The sequence below is a fragment of the Bicyclus anynana genome, chromosome 8, assembly GCF_947172395.1.
Source record: "Bicyclus anynana chromosome 8, ilBicAnyn1.1, whole genome shotgun sequence".
Taxonomy (NCBI): Eukaryota; Metazoa; Arthropoda; class Insecta; order Lepidoptera; family Nymphalidae; genus Bicyclus; species Bicyclus anynana.
In genome coordinates, this window is record NC_069090.1 from 9405174 (window position 1) to 9426379 (window position 21206).

General features: G+C 34.2%; 2 protein-coding genes across 4 annotated transcripts in view; one reads left to right on the plus strand and one right to left on the minus strand.

The window, feature by feature from the left end:
* The window catches only part of LOC112055976 (flotillin-2), a 294787-nt gene that overhangs the window by 80216 nt on the left and 193365 nt on the right, over positions 1-21206 (plus strand). The window contains exons 1-2 of one of the 3 annotated variants that reach the window (XM_052882903.1): positions 91-342; positions 2130-2190. The exons of the other annotated variants lie outside the window; for them this stretch is intronic. The gene's annotated coding sequence lies outside the window, so the exon portion shown is untranslated. Of the gene's footprint in view, positions 1-90; positions 343-2129; positions 2191-21206 lie in introns of those variants that run through there. 3 annotated transcript variants of the gene reach the window in all.
* The window catches only part of LOC112049936 (glucose dehydrogenase [FAD, quinone]), a 37277-nt gene continuing 19150 nt past the window's right edge, over positions 3080-21206 (minus strand). The window contains exons 4-5 of the mRNA XM_024088005.2: positions 4888-5032; positions 3080-4569 (exon numbers count right to left, since the gene is read on the minus strand). Of these exons, the coding sequence (XP_023943773.2) occupies positions 3206-4569; positions 4888-5032 (1509 nt within the window). The 3' untranslated portion in view covers positions 3080-3205. The remainder of the gene's footprint in view (positions 4570-4887; positions 5033-21206) is intronic.

The following is a 21206-nucleotide window of genomic DNA, read 5'->3' on the forward strand; positions in this document are numbered from 1 at the left end:
TCTCTTTCATGATCAAGTTCAGTGCAGGCTGGTCGATATAGTGACGTCACACCACAACACACAACGCAGCGTGCGGAGACATAATAATCAGCCGAACGTCGAGCATTTCGGCGATCGACGTCGAAGCCGGCATCCATGAAATATTTTAAATATCAAAACACATTTAACACGTTAACTGCTATCGTGAAAACGTTAATGAATGATAATGTGAATCGGATTTTTATGCGTAATAATTTATTTTTAACTAATTTAATTTTACGCAAGAATGAATATGATGATACTGTTTTGTGCGATAAGAACATCTGTATCAACGAATAATATTAATGTTGTGTGATTTTAAAAGTGAGTGTTTAATTGATTTCCAAATAAATGTCATAATTGCTTATACGATACCTAATCATAAATTTTTAGAATACCGTGTTTTGTGTGTTTTTTTCAAGTTTGTATCAAAAATGCTTCAAAATATTTTTATTTACTAATTCTATTGAAAATATTTCTATTTAAGATTTTTTTTCATTTCAGCGTTGGTTTTGTTCGATACTCTTTATAGATTTTGAAGATATATTTGATAAAAATAACAGACCTGACAGACAAAATTTTTATATAAAAACTGAATTTTTTTGGCACTAATGAAATGTATGGTAATTTGAAATGACTATTCTCGTACAAAATTATCTGCATCGTGTTGTTCCATATTATGGTTATTTCTTAAGGTTTACTTAGGAAAAAAAACTCTGTATGTAAACAATATAAATGAAATCTATTAAATCTTCTTAAGTTTTAACCTGACGTACCAATAGCTATCAGATATATAAAATTCTTATTGCGTTTGTTACCAAACTCCTCCTAAACGGCCGGACCTATTTGTATGAAATTTTTAGTGCATATCGGGTAGGTCTCGGGTAGAATCGGTCAACATCGATTTTCGTGTTTTCCGGGTCAGCTTGATTATATCTATACTAATATTATAAAGAGGACAAGATAAAGGGGGTAATCTCTGGATTATTTTACCACTAGAAAGCCTCATGCTATTTGTGAGTGTCATAGGCTATATTTTATCCATATATTCTCATGGGAACTGGAACTACGCGGGAGAAACCCTGGGGCGTCGGCTACTGGATAATATTTTTCATGATTAAGGTTAATATATTTTAGGATTGTTGACGCCAGGATAAATAGGAAATAAATAATATATATTATAGACCTATGATATATATGGATATGACCTCTGCCTCCGATTCCGGTGGATTTGGGCTCGAATCCGGTCCTGGGCATGCACCTCCAACTTTTCAGTTGTGTGCATTTTAAAAATTTAAATATCATTCAAACGGTGAAGGAAAACATCGCTAGGAAATCTGCATATTAAAGAATTTTCTAAATTCTCTGCGTGTGTGAATTCTGCTAATCCGCATTGGGCCAGCGTGGTGGACTATTTGGCCTAACCCCTCTCATTCTGTGAGGAGACTCGAGCTCAGCAGTGAGCCGAATATGGGTTGAAAAAGAAATAATAAACTCGCGAAGGAAAACTTCACGGTCAGCCGCCGGTATTACTTATAATATTTTTTCATTTTCATTTTTCTTAACCTTTACTTTGTAGATGTTTACCCATGTTTTTCATTTTTCTTACCCTTTAGTCTACAGCGTGTTTATGTTTTGATGCGGAGTAAGATAAAAGGTCCGGATTGATGTTATTTTCTTTTTATATTTCTGCTTTGAACTTTACAGCATCATTATGCCTACAAAAAAATATCTATTTAACCTACAAAAATTTATTCTGAATCTTGTTTCTGTTTATACCAAATAAAATACATAGAGTCTTATGCAAATATAGCGAAACAGGAAACAAGTAAGACCTGTCGGTATTAATATCTGAATAATCCAGCTTCCTCTGGAGTTTCTTTTTAAATCTCGTATTTAGTTTTTCTTATGGTCTCTTAGTTTTCTTTTACCTCTAATACCTAAGAATAAATACTTTAACTTTATTTTTACGTGATGAAAGATTTATACGACGCCGACGGTCGAGTTTTTTAAAAGAATTAGGTTTTTTTTGTTAAAAGTAATGTGATTCCAATTATTTGGTTAAAGTCCTAAATTGTTATTAAAATATGTTTTTTTTTTTTTAATTTCAGGTACGATCGTGTTCTTTAACTGTATAAACTATTATACAGTGACGATTAATCGTAGATTAAGGTAAGTGTGTCGTTTTAACTTTTGTGACATTGCTCTATTTACCTACTTCACTAAGTATAATATTTTCTTAATAATCTTAGTAATTTCTGAAGGTAGGTTGGTTTGGGTTTGGTGTGATCTCAGACTGACACTTTATTTATATGCACCACTAGCGGACGCCCGCGACTTTGTCCGCCGTTAGACCTCTTTAATCCAGCCCTTTCAGTAGTATCGCGGTAAAAATGGAGTAACTTCTCCCGTCTTCCCAACATTTCTCTTCACTGCTCTGTAGCATGATGAAAAGTATACTATAACCTGCCCAGGAGTATGAAGAATATTTGTGCAAAGTTTAGTTAAAATCCGTCGAGTAGTTTTTGTTTCTGTAATGAACATACAGACAGACAAAAATTTTACTGATTGCATTTTTGGTATCAGTATCGATCACTAATCACCTCCTCCACCTACTAGTTGACGCCGCGCGATTTCACCCGCGTGGTTCCTGTTCCTATATGAATAAAGGGATAATATATAGCCTTCCTCGATAAATGGGCTATCTTACACTGAAAGAATTTTTCAAATCGGACCAGTAGTTCCAGAGATTAGCGCGTTCAATCAAACAAAACAAACAAACTCTTCAGCTTTATAATATTAGAATAGATGTACAGAATTTATCTCTCTACAAATTGATTATAAGTATAGCTTTAATAGTCGCTGTGTTTTGGTACAACTCAATAAAACAAACATAAAACGCTTGTGACATTAAATATTACATAAAAAATAAACTAAATTATCACCCAACGACAAGGGAACATAAAGTAATTAAAAGTAATTACTAATAAAAAGTAAAAATTGCGTACAAAATACCTGGTTGTATCCAGCTTGGAAGACCTTTAAAAATAACTTAAACTACTTTTTACATTCTTAATACTTTTATTTTGCTTTATTTTTTCATTTTATTTACATTTTTTCTGATGTTAGATTAAATTAAGTGATTTTTATAATAACTGGTTCTAGAGAATACTTTTACTCGCCAAACCTAAACGGAAATACCCCAGTCTTCCTTTATCATGTCAGCAGCTTTTTCAGCAATCATCATAGTGGGTGCATTGGTATGAGCAGCGGGTATATTTGGCATTATACTGGCATCTACTACTCTCAGTCCTGTGATTCCATACACTTTTAAGCGAGGATCTACTACTGCTTCTGGATCGCTACTGGGTCCCATTTTAACAGTGCAGCAATGGTGGTATATTGTATTTGTTATTGTCTTCATAGCACAAATCCAATACAAGTCCGAATCAAATTTGTAATGAGCACATTTCGGAATTGGAGTATCATGTAGTGTACTTCCGTATTTTTGAAATGATTTAGTTTTCGATAATTCTATAATTTTTCTTATACCATATAAAATAATCTTCTCGTCATGCCCCCCGTCTGTGAAATAATTTGCGTGTATTAATGGCTTCTCAAAAGGGTCATTATTTTTCAAAGTTATTCGGCCTCTTGATTTTGGACGTAAAATCATCGGAAACACCATCCAAGTGTGCATGTCAGTTATAGGCTTGTAAACTGCGTCATACAAATCGTCGTCGATCGCAAAGGCGTATTTGTATGCTGGCTGCGACACTATGGAACCCGCTACGAATAGCAGCTCTAGATCTGGATAGCCATCTGAGTTATGCAAGTCCTTTGTGTCGATGAAGGCAAGAGCTTCGGTGCCGGTTGGAGCTGTTAAAGGGCCAGTGTGATGACTAAAATATTGAATAACATTATCAGATTTAGCAATACTTTCAAATCTTAGTGAATCAGTCGTGTTTATAAGAAATGTGAGACCACCGAGTGCCCAGTGATCTTGTAGATTGTAACCGACAGGTAAATTTATTAAAGGTTTGATATTTTTATTTCTTAAATGTTCCGTTGGTCCGATTCCACTTAACATTAATAATTGTGGGGAGTTAATGGCACCTGCAGATAGAATTACTTCCCGCTTTGCCTTTACTATAAATGTTTCTCCGCCTTTATAAAGAAGTACACCGTATGCCCGCTTTTTCCTTTGATCTATAAGAATTTTCGTAACCATTGTATTTTTTGAAAGATGGAAATTTATTCGATTTTTGATCGGATGTAGGAATGCGCGACTTGAGCTGACTCTTGAACCATTATTCATAGTAAATTGTATGTAAGAATATCCGATTTGTTTCTCGCCATTGTAATCAATAATTTTGCCTCCCGTTTCCAAACCAGCTTCTAAAAATGCACGGGACAGCGATGTTCTCCATTTTGGTTCTTGGATATTCATCGGTCCTTTTGTCGAATGGTATTTTGTGTCTTTCGCTAACTCCGGAATTTGCATGTTCTCTGATTTCTTGAAATACTTCAATACATTATCATAATCCCAACCTGTAAGCATCGTTTGTTTTTTAGATTAAAACACACACACAGGCAAACATTTCATAATTAAGTCTAAAATAATTGTAATTTTATTCAAATTTATTTAATTTTTATTTTGAATTTCTAGTTGCAGATGGACATAGATGTCAAATATTTGTAGTGTTTGTGGTTGTTCTTTTAATGTACCTTTTATAAATTTAGTTAACAAGTATAATAAATAAAACTTAAAATCTGTTAGTTTTAAGATATCGTTTAATAATGATAATCAAACAAAAGCTTTATTTGTATCAGTTTTCAAAAAGATCATTGAGTTTGTTATTACATTACCTGGATTTCCATTATCAGCCCATAGATCGTAGTCTTTTCTGTTGCCACGAGTATGCATCATTGAATGTAAGACGGAAGATCCACCGACCACTTTTCCCCTTGGCCACGCGCAGCGGCCAGCGCGCATGCCTGTACATCCGGCCTCCTGGAAATAGTAAGGCCACTGTTTAGATCGTTCCTTCACCTTGACTTCTATATTGAGCAACAATGAACCATCATTACACATATTAGAACATCTTTGGACTGAGCGTAATATCGAATTGTCAAGGTTCAGTTTAATACTTTTTTTATATTTGACTTGTTACGATGATACATTTTTGTTACTAAGCCCTCATTTGCACGAGAGCTTTTTTAACGGACGCTTTTTTTTATATTCTTTACAAGTTAGCCCTTGACTACAATCTCACCTGATGGTAAGTGATGATGTAATCTAAGATGGAAGCGGACTAACTTGCTAGGAGGAGGATGAAAATTCACACTCCTTTCGGTTTCCTCACGACATCGTACCGGAACGCTAAATCGCTTGGCGGTACGTTTTTTTCGGTAGGGTGGTAACTAGCCACAGCCGAAGCCCCCCACCAGCTAGACCTAAACCAATTAAGAAACCCTCAATCGACCCAGCCGGGGATCGAACCCAGGACCTCCGTCATTAAATTAAAGAAAAGACGTTAAAAAAACGTTCAAATAAAGTATGAAGTTAAATGAATGTCTATTTCCAACGCCCAAAATTGAAAATGCATGCGCTGTCGTGTGAATATATACTTGGGAATACATTTGTTGTATTTGACCGCTTTTTAACGTCCGTTAATAAAACTTGTGCGAATCCTCCATTCGCACCAGAGTTTTTCTAAGGGTTTCCTGAACTTGAAAGGGAACCTTGAAAAGGTCACTTAGTTCATTTATAGTGGTACATCCTTGACTGTATTTCACCTCCGGCACTGTCAATCATTCTGTTTTTTCTGCTTCTCCTTGTACGTGCATCAGGAAAATACGTAGCACCAATTTTGATTAATTTGGTTGTATTAGGTCTAAAACATGTTCAGTGTAAATAAAGTCTAGTCATCATCCACGTCTCATCTCCCTGATAATGACGCAAGTAACAGATGTACCAACCAACGCAAAAGGTACTAATATTCCTAGACAATAGATTTTTTTTATATTTTTATTGTTATTCGAGTAGGTACATATACGCAATCATATGACGCAACCAACAGATGTAATAGAACCACAGAATACATAATAGTATAAAACCATAAATGTATATATAATACATATATGATCTACTCAAAAGTATGATAGATAAAACACATTATTATTATACGAGTATCAATAAATAGTATATATTATAGAAATATATATATATATATATATATTATATATACACACCTAATTATATATTAAACACCTATATATGTTTTTCTGAATAAAGCTAAAAACGCTATCTTTTATCTTCCATTTTCGGTTATACATTTTTTTAGATACGTGTCTTTTTTCTTTTCTAAGTGAACATTTTTAATACATGTCTAGTCTTCTATGATAATAATTTATAGCCTTATGAGTCTTTCAATCCGGAAGGGGGTAGATTCAACTCTTAATAATCATTATTAACTGCCTGCTTTTACCGGCTCTCTATAGGGCAAGGCCTCCCTTTCTTTTTTGGGCATATGGAGCTTACACCCACCACACTGCTTCAAGGCAGGTTGGTGGGCAATTAGGGTGCAATTAGGGTGATAATGTTTTGTTTATTTGTCACTATCGAATGTTGATGATAGTGATCGGGACCGACGGCTTTTCGTATCAACACTGTCAATTTCAACCAACCAATTCCGGATTGAGAATTTTAACTAAAAATTTCCTAGAAGAAAGAAAACTCAGTATCTCATAGCACGATTCAGGATTTGAACCCTGGACGTAGCGATCCAAAGCCACAAAGACTAATAACAGGATCAACGAGGCAGTTTAACTTTTAAATTTTATAATTAAAATTGTATATAAAAATTAAAAATATTATAGTGAGTGTATTGATGCTTGTAATAAATGTGCTAAAAATTCATAAAAATATATTTTTTTTTTAGTTAATCAGAACAAAATTGTGAGGGACTGGAAGCGGAACCCATTATTATTGAATGCCATGAGACAAAGAATCACGTCAGACGACAAATTATTTTTAAACTTCAGATCTGTAAGGAAAAGGAAGTCTTGAAATAATCATACATGTACAAATTCTTGATATTTGCTATAAATGCCATGAATAGCATAATGTCAAACGTATATAATTGAGTGTCGGATGCACTATAATATCTTCTCCTTGTTGAAAGAGATATGACCGAGTAAGATCCAGTTGTAGACGGCTATACTCTCTGAGACACGTGCTCTTGCGAGCACCGACAGTTTCCCAACTCCAAGCTCATATTATCAGTCAGCTGACGCCGCGCGGTTTCTCCCGCGTGGTTCCTGTTCCCGTAGGAATACCGGGATAATATATAGCCTATAGCCTTCGCCGATAAATGGATTATCTAACACTGAAACAGTTTTTCAAATCGGACCCGTAGTTTTAACGATCAGGCTTCCATCTTTAAAGAAGAGGGTGTATGAAGCTTAGTTCTATCATGCTGGTCCAATACGGATTGGAATATCACTCTTCAACGATCACTGTCAAATGTTAATGTTAATAACCGAAACTGACGGCTTAACGTTCTTTCCGAGGCACTTACATATTTTGTCTGGTGGAAGGCTTCGACCGTGGCTAGTTACCGTCAAAGGCGTACCGTCAAGCGATTTAGCGTTACGGTACGTTATCGTGTAGAAACCGATTGCATCACTTAACATCAGGTGAGATTGTAGTCAAGGGTTAAATTGTTAAAAAATCACTATGTCGCATGGTATCGCATCATCAACTTTCCCTTTCCGGGATGAGATTTTTGAAATGATTACAAATTGTGGGAGAGTAAACTGCTTCGTAAGATAACGCGTTACGGCGCCACTCAAGCTTCCCTTTCTTTCTCTCGCGCATACGGCAGCAGGTTTAAGTCTCTTCTGTAGAGCGTCCCGAGACGCACACAATAAATAAATTGTAGGAAGAAAGAAAAACTCACATCTTCACCAAAGATTTGAACACGTAGTCCGAAGTTAAAGGGCTTAACCGATGGACTAACAATGCAGTTAGGTACAAGTATATCTACTACAAGCTGCTATTAAGATTTTTCTTGGAAGAAAAACCCAAATACTTATTTTTAGTTGGCCTTACCCGGACTCGAACACATTGCCGGTACCGCTAACCATATTACCTACCAATGTGGCAATTGGGACAAAAATTACTGTCTACTTTAATTGCAATAATTATTTTATTTATGACCGTAATGCAAAAAACAAGTTTCATACCAGTCATGATGCTTTGCATTCCGGTAAGCGTTGTTCTTATACCAAACCGCACCAACAGCAGTTGGGTATTTGTACGTAATACACTAGCTGTGCCCAACGGCTTCACTCGGGTGTACATATTGTAGCCAAATGTTATTAAGTTTATATGTAGGTATACTAGCGGACCCGGTCAAGCTTCGCTTTGACTAATGTGCACTTCTTCCATATCCCTACCCTACACTATCCTACTTCTACCCCTACCTAACTTTGACAGGATGGACAACAAATGTTTGACACGAAGTAACATTTTAGGAAATTTATTCATCTTTCATAATTATTTATTCGTCGAGTTTTCATTGTTTTTAAGATGAATTCTGCTATTCTTGGCGGATACAAATCTAACGAATCAAAAACCATGAAAATCGGTCCAGCAGATCTCGAGTTATAAGTGTTTTAACAAACCCGACTTTCTTTTATATATATAAGTAGATCTGTGACCAACAGACTCGTACCCCAGTTTATGAAAGATGGAAAGTTTATCAACTATCATAGGTAAGTACGGTAGCTAATTATAGAGTTTGGACTTTGATGGTTGTGTTGGTGGTTTTGGCAGGTAGTAGGTTTCAAGGGTACAGAAGTGCTAACATGCGACCAAAAAGAAAATCTCGTGAAGAGAAATAGACAATATTCGATCAATACCCCTATCTCCTTCATTGCGTTGGTACGAAAGAGATAGGACTGGTACACCATTAGACGAAATGTTGTCTATATTTCTCTTCACTGATCGCTTGTTAGCACCTCAGATCATCAAATATTTATTCATTAATTATTAAACGCTTTCTTTCTATATTTTCTACAGGAGTCTCCACACTCTATAGCCTTGTATCAATCAATCTTTTGCTAGAGACCCACAAAGTTCTCTTATAAATTTCAAAATATAAACTCTACTAAAACTATAATACTCTTTTTTAAAATATTCAACGGTGTTTTTCCAAGGCTTACTGGTCAATTATTGGCGGATTCACGTGAGTCAAGCCATTTTTCAGTATAATGGAAAACATTGACGTCACTTTAAATTCTAAAATCACAGGTTTTCCGTCTGAGGTGTGAAAAACAAAGAAAACTGCTTTGGGTAGGTTTGTCCATGAATGAATCACGTATTGCCCTTGGTAATTATAAGAAGTCGAATATGGGTCCAATTTTAGAAAGTCAAATAATTTACATGCGGTTTAACTCATTATAGAGTCAAGTTAGTCATAGAGATTTACTCAAAACTTGGAAAAAATTACGAAATCGTACCTATTACTTGTAGGTTTAATTGCTCAACGCGTAATTTTCCGTTGTAGACAATGTGATAATATCAAATCACGGAACAGGATCAAAATGGAATATCCCACGATGACAAAGTATCAGAATGAGGTTATTAGTATTATTAAGAGCTCAAAGTAGCGAGAATAAGTACATATCTTAAACAAGCCTTAAGATAGATTATACCTTAATTTCGAAGCCAGAACAGACAAAAATTAAAAAAAAATTGTTTCCTTTTTACATACCAGTCATGATGCATGATGCAATAAAATTTTCTAAAATATCGTCAATTTGTTACATTTTTATTATAAGTAAGATGTTGTTCTACATAATATTCCTAATATTTGTCAATATTTTAAATAAAAAAATCATTTTAAGAATGTTCAGTTAGTTATTTCCCCTAACAGAGAAGATGATTTTATTTACATTCCATATTTGAATTTGGAACTTGAGAGGAGTTGAGATTATTGTAAATAAAAATTCCAAATTATCCTTCCTCAATAAAAGTTAGAAATTCCAAAATGTCAGTGCTCACATAAAGAGATTTTATTACATGTGCAATAGTACTTGTGGTCGTTTTACTGTAAGATATCATTGAGTTATTCAGGAAGAATACAAATAATATTATTACTGAGAGATGATTAATGAATTTCTCAAGTGCTCTAACAAGGTAGTTAAAGAGCAATGCTTTCTTTAGTAATTTGGTAATACCTTCAACTTTATTAAAATGATAGGTTTAATTTAATTTAGTCAGTTCTCTTCAATCTTCAATTTCTAAACCAAAGATAATCAAATTCTGATTTGCATATCCGTAGTCTAGAGGTGAGGGGTTACTTAGATGTCAAGGCCTATTGTTTATTGTGAGCTGGCAGCTTACTTAGCTTTAACTACATCGTCTATTATCTTTTATTTTCTGAATTCCATTATTTTCTTTAAATACAGTTATTTGGACTTTGTTCTTGACTATAAAAATTGATTTACGTATTTAAAGTTATAAAAAATTTTACTGCTAAGGCATTTATAACTTATAAGGGATCAAAATGGCATAATACGAAGTTAGGGTTTAGTAAAAAGACCACATGTCTATCTTCGTCGTTCGTCGTCGTTATCAACCCATATTCGGCTCACTACTGAGCTCGAATCTCTTCTCAGAATGAGAGGGGTTAGGCCAATAATTCACCACGCTGGCCCATTACGGATTGGCACATGTCTATATCTATACTAATATTATAAAGCTGAAGAGTTTGTTTTGTTTGTTTGATTGAACGCGCTAATCTCAGGAACTACTGTTCCGATTTGAAAAATTCTTTTAGTGTTAGATAGCCCATTTATCGAGGAAGGCTATAGGCTATATATTATCCCGATATTCCTACGAGAACGGGAACCACGCGGGTGAAACCGCGCGGCTTCAGCTAGTCAATACATATTATTAAATAGTAAGTAAATAAAACTGAAATGTCTATGATTTCTAAATGATTGTGTTTTTTCAAGTGTATACAGATACTTAAACATAATCAAGTTTTTTTTCATTTTGTCTGTCTTTCTGTTTGTCTGGGCTAATCTTTAGAACGGCTGAACACATTTTAATGAGACCTTTCACTGAAATATAGGGGATATGTTTTATGTCTAAAAAATCTACAGTTCCCACGGGATTCGTGAAAAACAAAATGTATCGTAGAAAATAATTCCGGCGTCCGCTAGTTTTAAATATATCTCACAGAAATAAGTTTCACGTATTATTACTAGTAAATCATATTATTGGAGTATCTCTGCGTGATCGAATCAGAAATGAGGACATCCGCAGAAGAACCAAAGTCACCGACATAGCTCAAGTCGCGAAGCTGAAGTGACAATGGGCGTGACACATAGTTCGAAGAGCCGATGGATGTTGGGGTCCCAAGGTGGCAACCCTGCATTAGAAATTATTTAAAAAGAAAATTAGGTGGACTGACGACATCAAGCGAGTCCCAGAGATTTGCTGGATGCACGCGGCTCAGAATCTAGATGTTTGGGAGTCCCTACTAAAGGCCTATGTCCTGCAGTGGTCGTCTATCGGCTGATATGATGATCATGATAATGATGATGATGATGATGATGATAATTGCTCTTTACAATGCGACTATATCTAAGAAGATATTACAGATCAGCTAGCCCTGTTTAACGTTCCGGTTTTAATTAAATTGTTTCCGGATCACTACGTGTTAACGAAATTAAATCAAGACGAAAAATCATTAAATTGTCCGGTTCACTTCTTTTGCAAAAAATGCGGAAATGTCAACGACTTTAACACTTATCGTTTATTTTACGTTCGCTTTGTTACGGCATCGTTCGTACTCGTCATTTCTCACAATTATAGAAGAACGCATTGTTACCTTCTCTGTGGTTTTCATCACCATTCTAATTAATGTCCCACCGCTGGGCAACATTTTAACGACAAATTTTAAGTAAAATTTATAGTACAAATTATAAGTATGCTTTGTATGCACGTTTTACAAACTGTATAGAAGTACCTAAGTATATGGGTGTTTTTCTTTTTAATTCCGTGGGATTCTGACGTATGTCATTTTTGATGTTTCAGTTGCCACAAACATTTTTTAAGTTTTTAGGTAAGGGCAAAATCAAAAGTATGATGGTAAATAACATAAATTGAAGTAGCATATCAAGTAAGTGGTTTATTTTGTGTTTTTCCTCCTATGAAGATTAGACTGACTACGCGCCCGGAATTTTAAGTAGTACAGAGAAGTTTAAATTGACCCTAGTGCCTCCTTCAACGGCTCACGATCAGAATTGTAATAAGCTTTGACCAAGAAGTGTTCTGTGTTACGAGACGCTGTATAAATATATAAGGACGAAACATTTTTTTTTAATGTTTCGTCAATGAAAAGTTAGCCCTTGACTGCGATCTCACCTGATGTTAAGTGACGATCAGTCTAAGATTATTTATTGTTATTTGGAAGAGGTACAAGTTTATTCTACCTATACTTCTAATGATATCTACGCTGCATCGTACTGGTTAGTTACCGACAAAGAGTTTAAGTAAAACTCTTTGTCGGTAACTAACCACGGCTGATGCCTTCCACCAGAGCTAATTTTGAAAATATAAAATCCTAAACTGACCTGACCGGGGGATCAAACCCAGGAGCTCTCTGTTAGGGACTGCATTCATAGCACTACCAAATGTGCCAAGGAGTTCGATAAAAATGACGAAACAATCAATAAAATAACAAAATTGGTAATTGTGATATTTTGATTTTTTAATAAAATGTGTGCAATTATTTTGTAAGTCAGAGGTCAAACAACAATTTAAAAGTGCAATAGATAAAGCATGACCGTAAAGTATAAATGCATCGAGCACGATTTCAAAGAAATATAAATTTATGGACCATAGTCCGGACCAAAGGTTGACGAACTCTTAACCTTCCCAAATTTGAGGTATGTCTTGCTATTTCAGGCTCTCAGTGTATAAATAATTTAATTTTCAGTTTTAATGAGTGTCATACAGTTACATACGTATCTCATTATAGATTATAATATTTTATTAATGATATAAATTTTATTACCGATCATTATAAATTATAATAGGTGTTAGTAATTTAGTAAATTAAAAATATGCAGTAGTATATTTTAATATCACGTAACATATTTTTAAAGTGATATAATGGTGTTAATTCGACAATACACATAATATTCTACAACGTAATTAACACCACAGTGTTTATTAAATTAGAAGCACACTGGACTGCGATGGCTTTGGAAGGTAGACTCCGCGCTACGAAAGAAGTCTCGCGGCTAAAACCTGAATTAAAATTGACATAAGACCGCCATTACCAAATGATTATGAGCGCCAATAAGACATTAGCGCCGCGTTTTCGGTACTTGTTTCGTCGTAGCGCGGAGCATAGCAGATTTCATGGGCATTCAGATCTCATTTCCAGTAGCAATGATTATTTTATACTTTAGATATGTTACGTTTCTACAAATGCACCAAAATAAGCGACTCCACTGAGCGCACACATGCACAATTTTGTGTTTACTTACATTACATGTTTATCTGTACTCTGTACTACAAACTCTTCAGCTTTATATATATAAAGCTGAAGAGATTGTTTGTTTGATTGAACGCGCTAATCTCAGGAACTACTGGTCCGATTTGAAAAATTCTTTCAGTGTTAGATGGCCCATTTATCGAGGAAGGCTATAGGCAATATATTGTCCCCGTATTCCTACGGGAACGAGAACCACGCGGGTGAAACCGCGCGGCGTCAGCTAGTACACTATACAGGGTGACCCGTAAGTTGTATGACATAATTTCCAGGGTGAGCTGACATCTAGGCTACTATAATAACGAAATATATGTTAGCCGAAATTTTACGGTTTTTAAGTTATACCTGCCTTCAGTGCGATTTGAAAAAAAATTACTTAATAGTCCGGGAGCCAGTGACAGATATATACGACCAAGGTCCTCTCAAGCGGTAATTAGTAAAATACATAAATAGAAAATAGTACCACAAAGCCTCGTGAACGTCAGCAAGGACTCGGTGGGGGGGATGAGCGGTTGTAGCCTCCCACGCTCGAAGAAAAAAAAATACATTCACTCATTTCCTCTAAGCTAAAAATTTTGTCAAACTGTAGCTAACCCAATATCTCAACCGATAGTCATGTCAGCCATGTCATGACATTGACATTAGCTCCATGTCATTCAGAGAGACATATTGAGGACCAAGACGCGGCTAGTTGCTTCGACTGGTGACAGAAGGGCCATTTCTATTCCACGTGGACATATGATTTGTATAGTTATTAGCTTATTATATTAGCTTCCCTATTATATTCTTCCTCAATTTAAAAAAAAAATTCATTTTATAAGTACCTATATTAAATCTATGCTAGAAAACCACTTTTATGTTAATTTATTTCCAAATAGAAATGTTGAAACGGTGTTGCAATATGTGGGTTCAATTAAAGAAAATTATTCGATTATCCTCATGACGAATCGGCATTAAAGCGAATTATTAAGAACACGAAATGTTTAAAATTCAATCGTGTTTTTGATAATGTACTAATAAATAAGGTAGGTATATGCCATAACTTTGGATAATTTGACCGATTTTCATGTATAATATATTTTTATTTCCATGTAAAATATCTGTTTTCTCAAGTGCTTCTAGTTATTTTCACGATAGATACTAAAACGCAAATAAATTTTATATATATTTTTGGGAAGAATATATTCTATAAGCCACCTCCCTTTTTGTGAGAGTATTCGTTAGTTGGTATGTTCGCCCAAACATCCAATTTTGTATCAAGCTTCCATCATACGATGGAAAAGCACGGATAGAATACATCAAGTATTCTATCAGCTCAATCTACTGAAAAGCGTCACAAGCTCCTAGCCCGCATGCTCCCAGTAATATAGTAAACCTGCTTGAAGCGTCATCTGCCAATGAAAAAATGTAATATTTCCAAACAATCATTTTTACAGAAATTTATTATTAACCTCATCTACTAAGCTTATTTTGATAAAATTCAAAACATTTTTTTACTATGCACCTTTTAAATTATTATTTTAATAAGTATGCATAAATTGTATTATTAAGATTTAGAGTCGTCACAAACTCTGTGATATTTAAATATAATTAATAATAATAATAATAATAAAACTTTATTTATCAAAACTTCATATCACAATTAGGTTGAAGCCCTGTCTCCTGTACTAGTTATTGCAATGTTACAGGAGGCAGTTTCTTCTCAATGCTACAGTAGATTGATAAACAATTTACAATTTAAGTTCTAAAAACAATAAACCAAGTAAATTGAGCTGTAATACAGCAGATCATGCAATTCGATCGCATAACATCTTTGATTAATACGTGTTCCTTGTCAATATAGGAAGTAGCTAATTTATAGTTGATATATTAAAGATTTTTATAACTCGGAAATTACTGCGATTTCGAATAATCGAAATTAGCAAACATATGCGGAAATTGTGTGTGCATAGCTAGTACCTTAGTATAAAATTAATTTTGGTTATTTCTGATTTACCTACACTAAGAATCGTGCAATGGGATTTGCATAAATATTAAACTGACTCGAGAATCATTAGGCATTTTATTGCGATGAGAAATGGATAGGTACTAATTAATACACATGTATGCACAACACCTTATTGGTTACTATGGATTGGTCTCAACAAAAATGTCTAGTCTAGTCTCTGCAACATGAATTAGTAAAAAAAATATTAGTAATTCATTAGTTTAATTTGATTGAAAAAAGGTAAGCTTTCTTAGACGGAACCATAGGTACTCCAAAAAACAAATTCCATTCACACCATCTGGTCGAATTACAATTGTTAACAATGAACCGATTTACTAGACCACTAGCTGAAGCCGCGCGATATCATACGCGTGGTCCCCGTTCCCGTAGGAATACGGGGATAAAATATAGCCTATATATAATATATAGGGATAATATATAGCTTTCCTCGATAAATGGGCTACATAACACTGAAAGATTTTTTAAAATCGGATCAGTAGTTCCTGAAATTAGCGCGTTTAAACAAACAAACTCTTCATCCTTATAATATTAGTATAGATATAGATTTCTATCACATGGTAGTTGTGGACCCAACAACACTGTTGGGTCCACAACTACCATGTGATAGTGATAGAACACAAGTCTCCTCTCTGAATAAGAGGGGTTAGACTAATTGTTCACCACGCTGGCCCAATGCGGATTAGCAGGCTTCACACACTTTTTTAAAATTCTCAGGTTTCCTCACGATGCTTTCCTTCAGTAGATATAACCCTAAATAATATACGACAATATTATATTGTGAGTATTGATTTCCTAACAGACATTATCTGCTATTACGCAAATGCTGACATTGCTTTATTATACTTAGTTACGGTGAAATGCTATAGATACCTAATGTATAAACATGAGCTCGATTAAAAAAATCGGTTTCTATTGTATTTGTTTTTGTACATCAATCAATTATTACCGTGTAGAGGATTCAATACTGCTTTATCTCTTTATAATAATATCAGATAATAGATTTACCATTTTTTTTATTTTAAGGGTCAGTTGTTTATCATAACGTAATCAGAAAATAGTCATAATTGTATTTTTTTTAAACTATTAAAACAAACTTAATATTACGCAGTCAACCAAGAATAATATTACTATCATCGATAAATTAAGTTCAGGTCAATTATGGAGATTTATGCATACTGAGTCAGGCCATTCTTTATGAGTGTAGGCATAACATGTGTTAGATTTATTTTTGCAGGGTTGACACTTGGTATCAAGTGTTGACACGCAATGGAAAAATTGAGTTGAGAAAAACCCACACTAGGTGTGTTAGGTGGGTCTTTGAGACACCAATGAGTGCACCGACGAATGTGACGCAGCTAGATGTTACATTCCGTGATCTGGGGTGTGATTCCGTTATTTTGTACTCGTCAATGTAACATGCGCCTATAACAAGTTTTATTAGAATTAGAATTTTATTTCTAAAACAAAATGTCACTAACAACATCGATGTCACATCGCTGTAACTTTACAGAATAGGGCTGCAGTTGGAGTAACATCGTCGACTCTACATATAAGACGGAGGCGGTCGAATATTATTATCGAGAAGTATAGTATATATAAGTATAGTAGGCACTATTTCCAAGATGCGCTTTCCAAGATTATGTACCTAAGCTTCCAAACCACGGTCGAAGACGACTTCAGATTAGGTACATACTTATAGAGTTATTTAAAAATACGTATAAACAAATCTTAAAGGTAATTCGAAACCAAATATTTTAAAATAAATACAATAAAAACTTCAGTTTCAAAAGAACAGAGTTAACTTTTGAATAACAAATAAAATAAAAAGTGCTGTTTTTATCACGTTTAGGTTTCTTGCTCGGAAATAGTTTATCTGAAATAATGAAACTCACTAAACAAAAATTGGTTACAATATGTGCATGCCCACACGAAGGCATTACGAGGTCGAAACCGTGAACATAATGCGGTCCTCATATTACGCACATTCAACTCCTCAAAGCTCCTGGTCTATTAGTGATAGATCTTTAAAATATCCAAGAGCCTTGATCTGTCGCCATTATGATCGAACAAATCAACGACAGTTCGACGACACGAGTATTGTTATCATATTGAAATTTCCGATTTATCAATGCGGAACTTGCATTATAAATTGCATATATTATTGCTAATCATGAAAAAGATTGATTGAGAACACTACGGACAGGAAGCCTTTACAAATAAATATACAAGTAAATTCAATATTCGTGCATACCATTATACAACCTGAGTTTAATTTGAAGGACTTGGAGGTAAAACAAGTTAGGGTAGAACTGAGCGTTTTTTTTTAATTTATCGTTTTGGAATATAATTTATCAAATTAGATATTTTTAAAATATTTTTCTGTAAAGTTGGGAAATTCGTTGGTAATAGAAATTTACTAGCGGACCCGGTCAAGCTTCGCTTTGACTCATACCCCACCCCTATCCTATTCTACCCCCACTCTACCCCTACTCAATCCTACCCCTACCCCTATCCTACCCCTACCCTACCCCTACGGTTTAGGGGTCTGAAAAATAGATAGTAGCCGATTCTTACACTTAGAATATGCATAAAAAAATCATAAGAATCGGTCAAGCCGTTTCGGAGGCGTATGGGAACGAATATTGTGACATGAGAATTTTATATATTAGATGCAACTGAAAAACAATCCAACAATTACATTGAACACCTAAGGTTATGTAATAAGAGTTTATTTAGTTAATTACGTATTTAAAGGACAAAAAATAGAGTAGGCAAGAAGTGCACATAAGTCAAAGCGAAGCTTGACTGGGTCTGCTACTTAAATTATAATTTCGGTGAACAAGTAAATAAATACTACATATTTAATTTACGTTTTTGCAGGTGTGCAAAACCGAAATAGGTTGAAATATTTAAATAATTATATAATAAACGAATCCGCTATTTATCTTGGTAATGATACACGCTTCATGTCAATTATATATAACACACTACACTAATATTAGATAGAGGAAATATTTCTGTTTTTGTATGTAACGAAAAATCTTAAAAACTACTGGACCGATTAGAAAAGTTCTTTCATCTATGGAAAGCTACATGTTACTTCAAAATTTTTATCATAATAAAAAAATAACTTTCGGTTGTGACGTCTAGGAGTCGTGACAAACTTACCTACAACGAAATTGTTATTTTTTATTTATTTATTTTTTTTTTTTATTGAGAAAGAAAACAATAAGGAACTTAAGCTAACTTATCCTTATAACTATACAAATCTTGCCCACGTGGAATGGTGGCAAGAGTACTGGCTACATTTCCGCCCTGGACAGCCAGGCTATAAACCTTTGCGCAAAATATGAGCTAGCCCTTCTGTCACCAATCGAGGCAACCAGCAGCGGTGAAATGATTCGGTAAAATTTTTTGGCATTGCAACTGTAATTGTCTCTCAAATTAAGTAAGAATTTATAAATAATACAGAAAGACACTTCAATTGTATTCATAGCTTCTATGTATAATTTAAGAGCAGTGATAGCCCAGTGTATGTGACCTTCGATTTAGAGGGCTTCGATTCGAATCCGTTCCAACTCAAACTTTTCTGTTATGTGCATTTTAAGAAAATTTAAGTATTATGTGTGTCAAACTACGAAGGAAAAACATCGTGAGGACACCTGCATATCTGAGAATTGTCTCAATTTCTACGTGTGTGAAGTTTGCCAATCCGCATTGGGCTAGCGTTGTGGACTATCAGCCTAACCCCTCTCATTCTGTGAGGAGAATTGTGCTCAACAGTGAGCCGAATATGGGTTGGTAATGATAATGATGATAACGATGATGATTTTATATAATTTATGTTATTAATTTAGTTAGTAATTTGTTTATTTGAAATCTAAATATATATCAAAGACCTCGTACAGTTTAAATACCCTCAAAGTTGCCGATGAAAAATTTCGTTTAACGTTGTGATGATTTTAATGGGTGTGCCGGATGGAAAAAACAATTTCGGGAAGTCACCGCGTAAGACGAAGCCGGTTATTTAAAAATAAAGTATAATTAAATCTGTGCCCGGTATAAAATAAGTGTAGGTAACAGGTATTTCTGTCCACTAATAACATACGTTTTCTTGTTTCTTTTGCTCAATTCTTCACTTTCTTATTCACACTAATATTATAAAGGCGAAAGTGTATGTTTGTTCTTTCTTTGCGTTTCGGCTAAAACTCAAAGGCTACTTTTCATTCCAGAAAAATCCGTGATTACCGCTTGAAAAACTGAATTCCACGCGGACGAAATCGCGGGCGTCCGCTAGTTTTACATAATTTTATCAACTACTAGCTGACACCGCGCGGTTTCACCCGCGTGATTCCCGTTCCCGTAGGAATACGAGGATAATTTATACCCTATTAGCCTTCATCGATAAATGAGCTATATAACACTGAAAGAATTTTTCAAATCGGACTAGTAGTTCCTGAGATTAGCGCGTTTAATCAAACAAACAAACAAACAAACTCGTCAGCTTTATAATATTAGTATAGATTATTAGTAGATGTATGACTTATTAAATAATTGTATCATATAATTTTAAAATGACCAGTATTCTCATACCTTCCCAATATTGGGCAATAAATAGCCCAACGGGCGGGGCTCGAACCCATGAACGTTGTTGGTAAATCCGTGGAGCTATTAAATCTTCTTTTCAAAGGTCAGCAAACTACATATTACAAGGACCTTGTACGTTATCATACTCGTAGATAATAATTAATCATTATTTGGCTGTGTAAAATTATAATTTTTATACATTTAGAACTGGATTTAACTCGTTTTAATAAATAGGCTGTAATAAATACAAACCTAGCACTATTCTTTTAATACTCGATTTTAGCGTCACTTAGATAAGTAATAATTGATTATTGTATTACCATAATGTCTAGGAGTGTCTAGGATTTGTGAAAACACGGCCGTTAAGGAAACATTCTGTCATCACTCATGTAAAGTAATGTAATAAATTAAAAGAATGTTTTTTACAAGCAATTCAATTTGCCTTTCTTGTGTGGGTCAAATTTTGCTAATGGAATAAGATCCACTTATAAACATCTGATTGAGCTAAAATTGTAATAAAATAATGGTTTTTCGTGTGGGTTAAATTCTGCAAATACAATAAAACCATTTATTGTAAAAAATAAGGGTTTTTTTTTTGAATTCATTATTTTGTTTGTCATCAAATTTCATTTTAATTTATTTGATTGTAAAACTTCTTTTGTAATAAACAAATGGTTTGTTTTGATGTTTGGGAAATACTCAGTCTAGTTCCCGTTCCCGTGGGAATACTCTCAAATGGAGGTACATTATTAATATCTAATACGTACTACATACTTATTGTTAGAATTTATTTTTTTTGCATAAAATAAAAATAATAAGCACTAATTTAATTATTTTTTATTTAAATTATTCTATGTGCAAAGTTAAATTTAAAAGTTTTGTTTTTATTATATTACGCTTCCTTTTTTCTTCAGTATAAATTGACATTTTAATATTTTTTGTTCCACATATTAAAAGGTCTTGTTATTGATTTTCATGTACTTACATTTAAATGTTAAAGGCTTTTCATTACA